The 14,719-nt window shown below is 45.3% G+C and overlaps 1 protein-coding gene across 1 annotated transcript in view; it reads left to right on the forward strand.

Annotated features, from left to right (window-relative positions):
* The window catches only part of LOC139413964 (ATPase phospholipid transporting 10A), a 148,036-nt gene extending 140,777 nt beyond the window's left edge, over positions 1 to 7,259 (forward strand). The window contains exon 21 of the mRNA XM_071161883.1: positions 5,205 to 7,259. Coding sequence (XP_071017984.1) covers positions 5,205 to 6,351 — 1,147 coding nt within the window. The 3' untranslated portion in view covers positions 6,352 to 7,259. The remainder of the gene's footprint in view (positions 1 to 5,204) is intronic.
* Positions 7,260 to 14,719: the final 7,460 nt, after the last annotated feature.

Raw genomic sequence — 14,719 nt, forward strand, 5'->3', positions numbered from 1 at the left:
TATGTACATAAGGATATATGAATGAGTGATGGTACAGAGCAGCATAGGCAAGATACAGTAGATGGTATCGGGTACAGTATGTACAAATGAGATGAGTATGTAAACAAAGTGGCATAGTATAGTATAAAGTGGCTAGTGATACATGTATTACATAAGGATACCGTCGATGATATAGAGTACAGTATATACGTATGCATATGAGATGAATAATGTAGGGTAAGTAACATTTATATAAGGTAGCATTGTTTAAAGTGGCTAGTGATATATTTACATCATTTCCCATCAATTCCCATTATTAAAGTGGCTGGAGTTGAGTCAGTGTCAGTGTGTTGGCAGCAGCCACTCAGTGTTAGTGGTGGCTGTTTAACAGTCTGATGGCCTTGAGATAGAAGCTGTTTTTCAGTCTCTCGGTCCCAGCTTTGATGCACCTGTACTGACCTCGCCTTCTGGATGATAGCGGGGTGAACAGGCAGTGGCTCGGGTGGTTGATGTCCTTGATGATCTTTATGGCCTTCCTGTGACATCGGGTGGTGTAGGTGTCCTGGAGGGCAGGTAGTTTGCCCCCGGTGATGCGTTGTGCAGACCTCACTACCCTCTGGAGAGCCTTACGGTTGAGGGCGGTGCAGTTGCCATACCAGGCGGTGATACAGCCCGCCAGGATGCTCTCGATTGTGCATCTGTAGAAGTTTGTGAGTGCTTTTGGTGACAAGCCGAATTTCTTCAGCCTCCTGAGGTTGAAGAGGCGCTGCTGCGCCTTCTTCACGATGCTGTCTGTGTGAGTGGACCAATTCAGTTTGTCTGTGATGTGTATGCCGAGGAACTTAAAACTTGCTACCCTCTCCACTACTGTTCCATCGATGTGGATAGGGGGGTGTTCCCTCTGCTGTTTCCTGAAGTCCACAATCATCTCCTTAGTTTTGTTGACGTTGAGTGTGAGGTTGTTTTCCTGACACCACACTCCGAGGGCCCTCACCTCCTCCCTGTAGGCCGTCTCATCGTTGTTGGTAATCAAGCCTACCACTGTTGTGTCGTCCGCAAACTTGATGATTGAGTTGGAGGCGTGCGTGGCCACGCAGTCGTGGGTGAACAGGGAGTACAGGAGAGGGCTCAGAACGCAACCTTGTGGGGCCCCAGTGTTGAGGATCAGCGGGGAGGAGATGTTGTTGCCTACCCTCACCACCTGGGGGCGGCCCGTCAGGAAGTCCAGTACCCAGTTGCACAGGGCGGGGTCGAGACCCAGGGTCTCGAGCTTGATGACGAGCTTGGAGGGTACTATGGTGTTGAATGCCGAGCTGTAGTCGATGAACAGCATTCTCACATAGGTATTCCTCTTGTCCAGATGGGTTAGGGCAGTGTGCAGTGTGGTTGAGATTGCATCGTCTGTGGACCTATTAGGGCGGTAAGCAAATTGGAGTGGGTCTAGGGTGTCAGGTAGGGTGGAGGTGATATGGTCCTTGACTAGTCTCTCAAAGCACTTCATGATGACGGATGTGAGTGCTACGGGGCGGTAGTCATTTAGCTCAGTTACCTTAGCTTTCTTGGGAACAGGAACAATGGTGGCCCTCTTGAAGCATGTGGGAACAGCAGACTGGTATAGGGATTGATTGAATATGTCCGTAAACACACCGGCCAGCTGGTCTGCGCATGCTCTGAGGGCGCGGCTGGGGATGCCATCTGGGCCTGCAGCCTTGCGAGGGTTAACACGTTTAAATGTCTTACTCACCTCGGCTGCAGTGAAGGAGAGACCGCATGTTTTCGTTGCAGGCCGTGACAGTGGCACTGTATTGTCCTCAAAGCGGGCAAAAAAGTTATTTAGTCTGCCTGGGAGCAAGACATCCTGGTCCGTGACTGGGCTGGGTTTCTTCCTGTAGTCCGTGATTGACTGTAGACCCTGCCACATGCCTCTTGTGTCTGAGCCGTTGAATTGAGATTCTACTTTGTCTCTGTACTGGCGCTTAGCTTGTTTGATAGCCTTGCGGAGGGAATAGCTGCACTGTTTGTATTCGGTCATGTTACCAGACACCTTGCCCTGATTAAAAGCAGTGGTTCGCGCTTTCAGTTTCACACGAATGCTGCCATCAATCCACGGTTTCTGGTTAGGGAATGTTTTAATCGTTGCTATGGGAACGACATCTTCAACGCACGTTCTAATGAACTCGCACACCGAATCAGCGTATTCGTCAATGTTGTTATCTGACGCAATACGAAACATCTCCCAGTCCACGTGATGGAAGCAGTCTTGGAGTGTGGAGTCAGCTTGGTCGGACCAGCGTTGGACAGACCTCAGCGTGGGAGCCTCTTGTTTTAGTTAGTGATATGCGGTAGCAGAGAGAAGTTGGCTGGAGTCTTTGAACATTTTTAGGCCCTTCCTCTGACACCGCCTGGTATAGAGGTCCTGGATGGCAAACAGCTTAGCCCCAGTGATGTACTGGGCCGTTCGCACTACCCTCTGAAGTGCCTTGCGGTCGGAGGCCGAGCTGTTGCCATACCAGGCAACCAGTCAGCATGCTCTCTATGTATAGAACCTTTTGGGGATGTGACCCACGCCAATCTTTTCAGTCTCCTGAGGGGGAAAAGGTGTTCTCATGCCCTCTTCACGACTGTCTGTCTTGGTGTGTTTGGACCATGATAGTTTCTTGGTGATCAGGCCTACCACTGTTGTGTCATTGGCAAACTTGATGATGGTGTTGGAGTCGTGCCCGGCCATGCAGTCATGAGTGAACAGGAAGTACAGGAGGGGACTGAGCATGCACCCGAGGGCCCCAGTGTTGAGGATCAGCGTGGCAGATGTGTTGCTACCTACCCTCACCACCTGGGGGCGGCCCGTCAGGAAGTCCAGGATCCAGTTGCAGAGGGAGGTGTTTCGTCCCATGGACCTTAGCTTATTGATGAACTTTGAGGGCAATATGGTGTTGAACGCTGAGCTGTAGTCAATGTTTACATACACCTTAGCCAAATACATTTAAACTCCGTTTTTCACAATTCCTGACATTTAATCCTAGTAAAAATTCCCGGTCCTAGGTCAGTTAGGATCACCACTTTATTTTAAGAATGTGAAATGTCAGAATAATAGTAGAGAGAATTATTTATTTCAGCTTTAATTTCTTTAATCACATTCCCAGTGGGTCAGAAGTTTATGTAAACTAAATTAGTATTTGGTAGCATTGCCTTTAAATTGCTTAACTTGGGTCAAACATTTCGGGTAGCCTTCCACAAGCTCCCCACAATAAGTTGGGTGAATTTTGGCCCATTCCTCTTGACAGAACTGGTGTAACTGAGTCAGGTTTGTAGGCCTCCTTGCTCGCACACACTTTTTCAGTTCTGCCCACAAATGTTCTATAGGATTGAGGTCTGGGCTTTGTGATGGCCACTCCAATACCTTGACTTAATTGTCGTTAAGCCAAGTATGGAAGTATGCTTGGGGTCATTGTCCATTTGGAAGACCCATTCGCGACCAAGCTTTAACTTCCTAACTGTCTTGGGATGTTGCTTCAATATATCCACATAATGTTCCTTCCTCAAGATGCCATCTATTTTGTGAAGTGCACCAGACTCCCGTGCAGCAAAGCACCCCCACAACATGATGCTGCCACCCTCGTGCTTCACGTTTGGGATGGTGTTCTTCGGCTTGCAAGCCTCCCCCTTTTTCCTCCAAACATAACAATGGTAATTATGGACAAACCGTTCTATTTTTGTTTCATCAGACCAGAGGAAATTTCTCCAAAAAGTACGATCTTTGTCCCCATGTGCAGTTGTAAACCGTAGTCTGACTTTTTTATGGCGGTTTTGGAGCAGTGGCTTCTTCCTTGCTGAGTGGCCTTTCAGGTTATGTCGATATAGGACTCGTTTTACTGTGGATATAGATAATTTTGTACCTGTTTCCTCCAGCATCTTCACAAGGTCCTTTGCTGTTGTTCTGGGATTGATTTGCACCTTTCGCACCAAAGTACATTCATCTCGAGGGGACAGAACGCGTCTCTCTCCTGAGTGTTATGAAGGCTGCATGGTCCCATGGTGTTTATACTTGTGTACTATTGTTTGTACAGATGAATGTGGTACCTTCAGGCATTTGGAAATTGCTCCCACAGATGAACCAGTCTTGTGGAAGTCTACAATTTATTTTCTGAGGTCTTGGCTGATTTCTTTTGATTTTCCCATGATGTAAAGCAAAGATGCACTGAGTTTGAAGGTAGGCCTTGAAATACATTCACAGGTACACCTCCAATTGACTCAAATTATGTCAAATATCAGAAGCTTCTAAAGCCATGACATCATTTTCTGGAATTTTCCAAGCTGTTTAAAGGCACAGTCAACTTAGTGTATGTAAACTTCTGACCCGCCCATTGTGATACAGTGAATTATAAGTGACATAATATGTCTGTAAACAATTTTTGTGTCATGAACAAAGTAGATGTCCTAACCGACTTGCCAAAACTATAGTTTGTTAACAAGAAATTTGTGGAGTGGTTGAAACACGAGTTTTAATGACTCCAACCTAAGTGTATGTAAACTTCCCACTTCAACTGTATGTGTTCTTTTTGTCCAGGTGTGAAAGGGCAGTGTAGAGTGCAATAGAGACTGCATCATCTGTGGATCTGTTTGGGCGGTATGCAAATTGGAGTGGGTCTAGGGTTTCTGGGAAAATGGTGTTGATGTGAGCCATGACCAGCCTTTTCAAAGCACTTCATGACTACAGACACTAAGGCAGGTTACCTTAGTGTTCTTGGGCACGGGGACTATGGTGGTCTGTTTGGTCTGGTCTGTCTGGTCTGGGACTGTGTCCCTAATGGCAGCCAGCCCACAGGGCTCTTCAAAAGTAGCCAGCCCACAGGGCTCTTCAAAAGTAGCCAGCCCACAGGGCTCTTCAAAAGTAGCCAGCCCACAGGGCTCTTCAAAAGTAGCCAGCCAACAGGGCTCTTCAAAAGTAGCCAGCCAACAGGGCTCATCAAAAGTAGCCAACCCATAGAGCTCTATTCAAAAGTAGCCAGCCGACTGGGCTCTTCAAAAGTAGCCAACCCATAGGGCTCTATTCAAAAGTAGCCAACCCATAGATCTCTATTCAAAAGTAGCCAGCCCATGGGGCTCTATTCAAAAGTAGCCAGCCCATAGGGCTCTATTCAGTAGTGCACTATATAGAGAGTATGGTTTCATTTAGGGCTCACCCTGACTCATTTCTCCTCTCCTTTCTCTCGCTCTCCATTCAGATACTTCTACAGGGCGTGTCAGAGCTCTCTGTTCCCCACTCCAGTCCAGGTCGGCAGGCAGCTGGACAAACTGCCCAGTGACACCCGTAGAAACATCCTCAGTCTCAGCCAAGTCCAGGCCGGGTCACTTCTGCATCTCAGACCGCCCTTCCTGTCTTCACTTTCCTTCACTGGACCCTTGACTAAAGACTGCAGCCACAGGGCCACTTCCACCCAGAACCAGTACAGCTTCACCAGGGGCCCGGCCAAGAGTCCTGAGGGCCGTCTGGACCTGTCCTTACGGGGGGATGAGGCTGGGAAGGATCAGGGGAAGGGCTGGGGCTCTGGCAGTCCTGGAGACAGTCAGAGGAGGCTTGAAGATGATGATCAGTACACACTGGCCTCCACAGAGACTGATACTCTGCCGTATACCAAAGCCAAAGAAGCTCCTCGGCCTGAGGCAGGGTTTATGGCTGGAGCAGGGGCCGGGAGTATGGCTGGAGCAGGGGCTGGGAGTATGGCTGGAACAGGGGCTGGGAGTATGGCTGGAACAGGGGCTGGGAGTATGGCTGGAACAGGGGCTGGGAGTATGGCTGGAACAGGGGCTGGGAGTATGGCTGGAGCAGGGGCTAGGAGTATGGCTGGAGCTGGGAGTATGGCTGGAGCAGGGGCTGGGAGTATGGCTGGAACAGGGGCTGGGAGTATGGCTGGAACAGGGGCTGGGAGTATGGCTGGAACAGGGCCTGGGAGTATGGCTGGAACAAGGGCTGGGAGTATGGCTGGAGCAGGGGCTAGGAGTATGGCTGGAACAGGGCCTGGGAGTATGGCTGGAACAGGGGACGGGCCTGATTACCTTCAGGCTCCTCTCACCCAGGACAATGACTGTCAGGACATTACTCTTCTTGATCCCTCGGACCTAAATCTGTCCAGCTTTATCACCTCCACACCCCTTCTGACCACAACCCAGTCAGAGACCATCCAACTGACTCTGCCCCCTGCTGGTGGTTCCCAGTCTGCAGCCTACAGACGGAACTATGAGAACCATGACACTACGCCACACAGACCACCTGACCACAGGCTCCTCCCTCCTACAGACAGACCAGAACACCCCCAGGCCACGCCCACCTGTCCTAAAGAAAACGTGTGGCTCCAAACCACCTCTCTATGATGTATTATAGCCTTAATATCTATGTATTGTTCTTCTCAGATTTACATGATAGCTCTATTGAATTATATTTTTCAAGAGGATTTATTTTATCAAAGTTATTATCATCATTATTCATGTACATTTAGATGTTTTATGTTATAGGTCCAATAGCAGCCGCTTTCATCTCCATATCAAATCATTTCTGGGTAACAATTAACTACCGTAACTGATTGTTTTCAATTAAAAGGGTCAAAAAGAAACATATTAATTTCTCAAGCAAGAATTTAGCTAGGACTGTCTGGGAGTGGTTTGAGTGGGGAGGGGAAAACTATAACTCTTTCTTATTGGTCTGTTAACTCATTTACCGCATGGTGATGTCACCAGGCAGGTCAAAACGACATCCCACCAAACAGGCTGAAATTTGAGGCGGTCTTTTCAAACAGCTTTTACACTAAAAGGGCATTATTATGATTTTCACAATTTCACAGTATTATTCCAATATCATAGTATGGAAATATACACTCACTGGACAGTTTATTAGGTACACCCATTTAGTACCGAGTCGGACCCCCCTTTGCCTCCAGAACAGCCTGAATTCTTTGTGGGCATGGATTCTAAAAGGTGTTGGAAACATTCCACAGGGATGTTGGCCCATGCTGAGATGATGGCATCGCATAGTTGCTGCTGATTGGACAACGGTACGTTCATGCTGCCAGCGGCCTGCTCCTTCTCATCCCAAAGATACTCTATTGGGTTTGGACAGCAACAATGTTCACATGCTGTGGCCTTCCAGCCTTGCTCAATTGGTATCAAGGGACCTAAATGTGTGCAAGCAAAACATTCCCCACAGTGCCATCTTGTACCATTGAGACCAGGCAGGATGCTGACTCTGCCATGAGCATGATGCTACAGAAATCGTGTTTCGACGGACCAGGACCATCATCAACGAGCTGTTTCCACCCACAGGACTGTCGCTGACTGGATGTTTTTGTTAGTCGCACCATTCTTGGTAAACCCTAGACACTGTCATGTGTGAAAAGCCCAGGAGGGCAGCCGTTTCTGAGATACTGGATCCGGCGTTGTGATCCACTTTTGTGAACATGGTGTTGTATTAAACTGGCTGGTAAAACACAGGAAAATCACGTTTTTGACTGCACTGGGCCTTTATATAAAAATGCAAAACATTCAGAGTATAGTTTATACAACTGGACTTTCTGTGTGTATTATCATTTTGGAAGAAAGCTGTCCGTTATGTGAATACTGGAGGGGTTTGTTTGAAACCAGAGAGCAAGACCACAGGCTTTCTGTTATCAGTGTGTTTGGAATGATTTCTTGTCTCTGATAGGAAGGGAAGCACAGAGCTGCTGTTCTGCTTCGTATCCATCCCCTCAGCCTGGTAACCTATTGACTGTGTACCAAAGTGCCGTTGCTCTTCAATCTTATTATTAGCTGGGGGTTTATTTCTTCTATTTCACACATGTACAAGACTGTATTATTACACATGTGAATTGGAAATGTATTTTTTGCACATCCCCCTGAGACACATCCTCAGAGTGTGGTCAAGGCCTGGAATATCAGCCATTAATGATGGAGACCCTGGACAACTCCCCCTGAGACACAGCCTCAGAGTGTGGTCAAGGCCTGGGATATCAGCCATTAATGATGGAGACCCTGGACAACTCCCCCTGAGACACAGCCTCAGAGTGTGGTCAAGGCCTGGGATATCAGCCATTAATGATGGAGACCCTGGACAACTCCCCCTGAGACACAGCCTCAGAGTGTGGTCAAGGCCTGGGATATCAGCCATTAATGATGGAGACCCTGGACAACTCCCCCTGAGACACAGCCTCAGAGTGTGGTCAAGGCCTGGGATATCAGCCATTAATGATGGCGACCCTGGACAACTCTGGACAACAATTCGAGCCAGCGACCTTTCGGTTACTGGCTCAACACGCTTAACCGCTTGGGTTCCTGCCTTTCAGTGTTCCTCCTTAATGTACTGTGAGCAGGACTTGATGCAGGACTTGATGCAGGGCTTGATGCAGGGCTTAATGCAGGGCTTGATGCAGCCAATGCTACCTGCTTGTTTAGAAGTCTGCTTTTCAGAAGCAATGTGCCTTTAACAGTATGCTTGAAAATAAATCAACGTGACTCTGGATGAAAACATAATGATGTTTGTTTCCAACATTGTTAGGGTTGTTTTCCTAAAGAAGTTAGATTTAGTTTCGTTGTTTTGCTTCCTTGCTTGTGTCTTCCCGGGCCCTATGAGTTACCTGTTATTGTGTCCCAAATGGCACCCTATTCTCTGTATAGTGACCTATATTTGACCAGGACTCATTGGGAATAGGGTACCATTGAGAACTAAAAGTTACTTAGTTAGCGCTATTGAGATTATCGCTGCGGTAGTTTTCCTACTTTAACCTCAATGTAATCAACTGTCACATTCCAATATGCAGAGAACTCTGTAACAAGTCATAAAATACACCAAGAAGTGGATGTTGAATTATTTTTGAATGATGTTTTCCTTTTCACAGTTGATGTAAAATGGGTAATTCTGTATGACATTCTTACAACAACAAAAAATGTTCCTATGCTCTTTGTCTTGTTGTAGAATATTGAAATGGAAGAGTTAATTGCAACCATACCAAAGCCAAATCTTTTGTTACTCAACGTTATTATATTATTCAGTTTAGATGAAGTTAAACCATCTCAAAAGTGTTGTCAGTGTCCATATTGTGATGCTCTCTTTAAGCCAAATACACATAAAGGAAGTGCTTGTTCCTGAATTGCAGGGACGTTTTAAGCAGTCTATGGTTTTCTTGATGTTTTTAAAACGACTGTTTGCTGCCTTTGTCTTTTCATAAATCAGACCAGCCTTTATCAAATGTTCCTTTATGTGCCAGGAAGTGTGCCTTAACACTGGATTAATTCAATATATTTCTTCATACATTTTCATCATATTGTTCAGTTAATTGAGAAGGATAACAAATAAATGAATCGTTTTTCTTAATGTTTTTTAAACAGACACGATGCAGTGGTACATTTCTTTGTCTCTGTTCCCAGGTTAGTCTGTCTCTGTTCCCAGGTTAGTCTGTCTCTGTTCCCAGGTTAGTCTGTCTCTGTTCCCAGGTTAGTCTGTCTCTGTTCCCAGGTTAGTCTGTCTCTGTTCCCTCTGTCTCTGTTCCCAGGTTAGTCTGTCTCTGTTCCCAGGTTAGTCTGTCTCTGTTCCCAGGTTAGTCTGTCTCTGTTCCCAGGTTAGTCTGTCTCTGTTCCCAGGTTAGTCTGTCTCTGTTCCCAGGTTAGTCTGTCTCTGTTCCCTCTGTCTCTGTTCCCAGGTTAGTCTGTCTCTGTTCCCAGGTTAGTCTGTCTCTGTTCCCAGGTTAGTCTGTCTCTGTTCCCAGGTTAGTCTGTCTCTGTTCCCAGGTTAGTCTGTCTCTGTTCCCAGGTTAGTCTGTCTCTGTTCCCAGGTTAGTCTGTCTCTGTTCCCAGGTTAGTCTGTCTCTGTTCCCTCTGTCTCTGTTCCCAGGTTAGTCTGTCTCTGTTCCCTCTGTCTCTGTTCCCAGGTTAGTCTGTCTCTGTTCCCTCTGTCTCTGTTCCCTCTGTCTCTGTTCCCAGGTTAGTCTGTCTCTGTTCCCAGGTTAGTCTGTCTCTGTTCCCAGGTTAGTCTGTCTCTGTTCCCAGGTTAGTCTGTCACTGTTCCCAGGTTAGTCTGTCTCTGTTCCCAGGTTAGTCTGTCTCTGTTCCCAGGTTAGTCTGTCTCTGTTCCCAGGTTAGTCTGTCTCTGTTCCCAGGTTAGTCTGTCTCTATTCCCAGGTTAGTCTGTCTCTGTCTCTGTTCCCAGGTTAGTCTGTCTCTGTTCCCTCTGTCTCTGTTCCCTCTGTCTCTGTTGCCAGGTTCCCTCTGTCTCTGTCACCAACCCTGTTCCTGGACCCTACACACCAGGGGTAGACAACCCTGTTCCTGGACCCTAAACACCAGGGGTAGACAACCCTGTTGCTGGAGTTCTGCAGGTACTGCAGGATTTTATTCCAACTAGACACCACACTAAGCTAATGAGTTAATTGATCAGTGATTACCTAAATTCATCACACCTGGTCTTCCAGTTTGTTTCAATCAAAAACATGAAGTGGCTGATGCCCTCTGGGACCAAGGTTGCATATGTCTGGTCTATATAGTGCACTACTTTTAACCAGAGTTCTTATCAAAAGAAGTGCATTATATAGGGAATAGGGCATAGAAGTGTAGTTCTAGTTCTGTGAAAAAGGGTGCCATTTAGGATGCATACATGGTTGTAACTCTTTCCCTGTTACATTTCATATGGTTGTTACTGTCGTCTTGTTCACATGGTTGTTACTGTCGTCTTGTTCACATGGTTGTTACTGTCGTCTTGTTCACATGGTTGTTACTGTCGTCTTGTTCACATGGTTGTTACTGTCGTCTTGTTCACATGGTTGTTACTGTCGTCTTGTTCACATGGTTGTTACTGTCGTCTTGTTCACATGGTTGTTACTGTCGTCTTGTTCACATGGTTGTTACTGTCGTCTTGTTCACATGGTTGTTACTGTCGTCTTGTTCACATGGTTGTTACTGTCGTCTTGTTCACATGGTTGTTACTGTCGTCTTGTTCACATGGTTGTTACTGTCGTCTTGTTCACATTGTTGTTACTGTCGTCTTGTTCACATGGTTGTTACTGTCGTCTTGTTCACATGGTTGTTACTGTTGTTTTGTTCACATGGTTGTTACTGTTCTGTTCTAAGCGTTCTGGTCTTGTTTTAAAGGCATCATTCTGTGTTGTCTCTTTCCTTCATGTGGGGGTTGTTTTTCATGCCTTCATGTGGGGGTTGTTTTTCATGTTATTGTTTCGTTGTCCGTCTGTCTGATCTTCTGGTGATTATTTCTTATTACCTTGTTTGTTTTTAAGAACAATTGTCACAATATAATTCAAAATAAATGTTTAAAACTGATACAAAATAAGAACATGTGTATGCAGATTGTCATATTGTTTATTTATATTTTGATTCAGGGGTGGGATTGTAGCATATGTTCTCCCAGATTCATACCACTTCACACATCCCATGAAGAACCTTGAATGAGGCATAATTTGGCTCAAACTTTGTATTTTTTTTTTTTACCTTAATTTTATAACTAGGCAAGTCAGTTAAGAACAAATTCTTATTTACAATGATGGCCTACCAAAAGGCAAAAGGCCTCCTGTGGGGACGGGGGCCTGGGATTCAAAATAAATTAAAATATAGGACAGAACACACATCATGACAAGAGAGACAACACTACATAAAGAGAGACTTAAGACAACAACATAGCATGTCAGCAACACATGACATGCCGATGATGCGTTTGAAGTCTGAGCAGAGCAGCTACAGTTGACTGAAATCGGTTTGAAAGTCAAGAAGAATTTTGAAAAGAATAATGGGCAAAGCTCTTCGAGACTTACCCAGAAATACTCACAGCTGTAATCACTGCCAAAGATGATTGTAACATGTATTGACTCAGGGGTGTGAATATTTATGTGAATTAGATATTATCTTAATTCATTTTCAATAAATGTGCAAACATTTCTAAAAACTTGTTTACACTTAGTCATTATGGGGTGTTGTGTAAAAATGGGTGAGGGGAATCCAAAAGAAAAGTTTTGAATTCAGGCTGTAACAAGAAAATGTGGAATAAGTCAAGTGGTGAATACTTTCTGAAGTCACTGTATCTCTGGGGAACAATGTGACCATCCATATTCCAGTTGAGCCCAGGGACAAAAAGCATCCCAAATGGCACCCTATTCCCTATAGTGGTGTACTACAGTCGAACAGAGCCCTATGGGCATCCCTACAGGCCCTGGTCTGGAGAAGTGCACTATTAAGGGAATAGTGTGCCATCTGGGATGTGTCTCTGGTGCTCCAGTGGCAGAGAAGTTGTATCCCTTTTAAACACAATTTCTTTCATGCAAATATGTACAAAAAGTATTTAGGCAGATTTTGTGCAATTTTGTTTGACTGAATTCATAGGAAATTACTTTTTGGGGGAGGGCAAACTTCAGTACAATCTTTTGAAAGTTATTTGAGCAATGCATGATGGGCAACGGTGTTCTACCCTGCCTTTTTTTTTTTTGCCACATTTATTTACAAACTAACTAAATATTTGTATGAACATAACAAGATTCAACAACTGAGACATAAACTGAACAAGTTCCACAGACATGTGACTAACAGAAATGGAATAATGTGTCCCTGAACAAAGGGGGGTAAAAATCTAAAGTACAGTGCCTTGCGAAAGTATTCGGCCCCCTTGAACTTTGCAACCTTTTGCCACATTTCAGGCTTCAAACATAAAGATATAAAACTGTATTTTCTGTGAAGAATCAACAACAAGTGGGACACAATCATGAAGTGGAACGACATTTATTGGATATTTCAAACTTTTTTAACAAATCAAAAACTGAAAAATTGGGCGTGCAAAATTATTCAGCCCCTTTACTTTCAGTGCAGCAAACTCTCTCCAGAAGTTCAGTGAGGATCTCTGAATGATCCAATGTTGACCTAAATGACTAATGATGATAAATACAATCCACCTGTGTGTAATCAAGTCTCCGTATAAATGCACCTGCACTGTGATAGTCTCAGAGGTCCGTTAAAGGCGCAGAGAGCATCATGAAGAACAAGGAACACACCAGGCAGGTCCGAGATACTGTTGTGAAGAAGTTTAAAGCCGGATTTGGATACAAAAAGATTTCCCAAGCTTTAAACATCCCAAGGAGCACTGTGCAAGCGATAATATTGAAATAGAAGGAGTATCAGACCACTGCAAATCTACCAAGACCTGGCCGTCCCTCTAAACGTTCAGCTCATACAAGGAGAAGACTGATCAGAGATACAGCCAAGAGGCCCATGATCACTCTGGATGAACTGCAGAGATCTACAGCTGAGGTGGGAGACTCTGTCCATAGGACAACAATCAGTCGTATATTGCACAAATCTGGCCTTTATGGAAGAGTGGCAAGAAGAAAGCCATTTCTTAAAGATATCCATAAAAAGTGTTGTTTAAAGTTTGCCACAAGCCACCTGGGAGACACACCAAACATGGTCAGATGAAACCAAAATTGAACTTTTTGGCAACAATGCAAAACGTTATGTTTGGCGTAAAAGCAACACAGCTCATCACCCTGAACACACCATACCCACTGTCAAACATGGTGGTGGCAGCATCATGGTTTGGGCCTGCTTTTCTTCAGCAGGGACAGGGAAGATGGTTAAAGTTGATGGGAAGATGGATGGAGCCAAATACAGGACCATTCTGGAAGAAAACCTGATGGAGTCTGCAAAAGACCTGAGACTGGGACGGAGATTTGTCTTCCAACAAGAGAATGATCCAAAACACAAAGCAAAATCTACAATGGAATGGTTCAAAAATAAACATATCCAGGTGTTAGAATGGCCAAGTCAAAGTCCAGACCTGAATCCAATCGAGAATCTGTGGAAAGAACTGAAAACTGCTGTTCACAAATGCTCTCCATCCAACCTCACTGAGCTCGAGCTGTTTTGCAAGGAGGAATGGGAAAAAAATTCAGTCTCTCGATGTGCAAAACTGATAGAGACATACCCCAAGCGACTTACAGCTGTAATCGCAGCAAAAGGTGGCGCTACAAAGTATTAACTTAAGGGGGCTGAATAATTTTGCACGCCCAATTTTTCAGTTTTTGATTTGTTAAAAAAGTTTGAAATATCCAATAAATGTCGTTCCACTTCATGATTGTGTCCCACTTGTTGTTGATTCTTCACAAAAAAATACAGTTTTATATCTTTATGTTTGAAGCCTGAAATGTGGCAAAAGGTTGCAAAGTTCAAGGGGGCCGAATACTTTCGCAAGGCACTGTAACAGTCAGTATCTGATGTGGCCACCAGCTGCATTAATATTACGATTTTGTCATTTGAATTTGGCGCGGATGACAACATCACAGGATGTTGTCAATTTTGATCCCGGTGACGGGATCCGTGCGCTAAGAGGTTTTAAGTACTGCAGTGCGTCTCCTCCTCATGGATTGCGCCAGATTTGCCAATTCTTGTTGTGAGATGTTACCCCACTCTTCCACCAAGGCACCTGCAAGTTCCCGGGCATTTCTGGGGGGAATGGCCCTAGCCCTCACCATCCGATCCAACAGGTCCCAGATGTGGTCAGTGGGATTGAGAGCCGGGCTCTTTGCTGGCAATGGCAGAACACTGACATTCCTGTCTTGCAGGAAATCACGCACAGAATGAGCAGTATGATTGGTGGCATTGTCATGCTGTCAGGATGAGCCCGCAGGAATGGTACCACATGAGGAAGGATGACAACAAGCTCAGTCCAATGATCCTGTGACACACCGGCCCATACCATGATGGA

This window comes from Oncorhynchus clarkii, chromosome 1 (assembly GCF_045791955.1).
Source record: "Oncorhynchus clarkii lewisi isolate Uvic-CL-2024 chromosome 1, UVic_Ocla_1.0, whole genome shotgun sequence".
Taxonomy (NCBI): domain Eukaryota; kingdom Metazoa; phylum Chordata; class Actinopteri; order Salmoniformes; family Salmonidae; genus Oncorhynchus; species Oncorhynchus clarkii.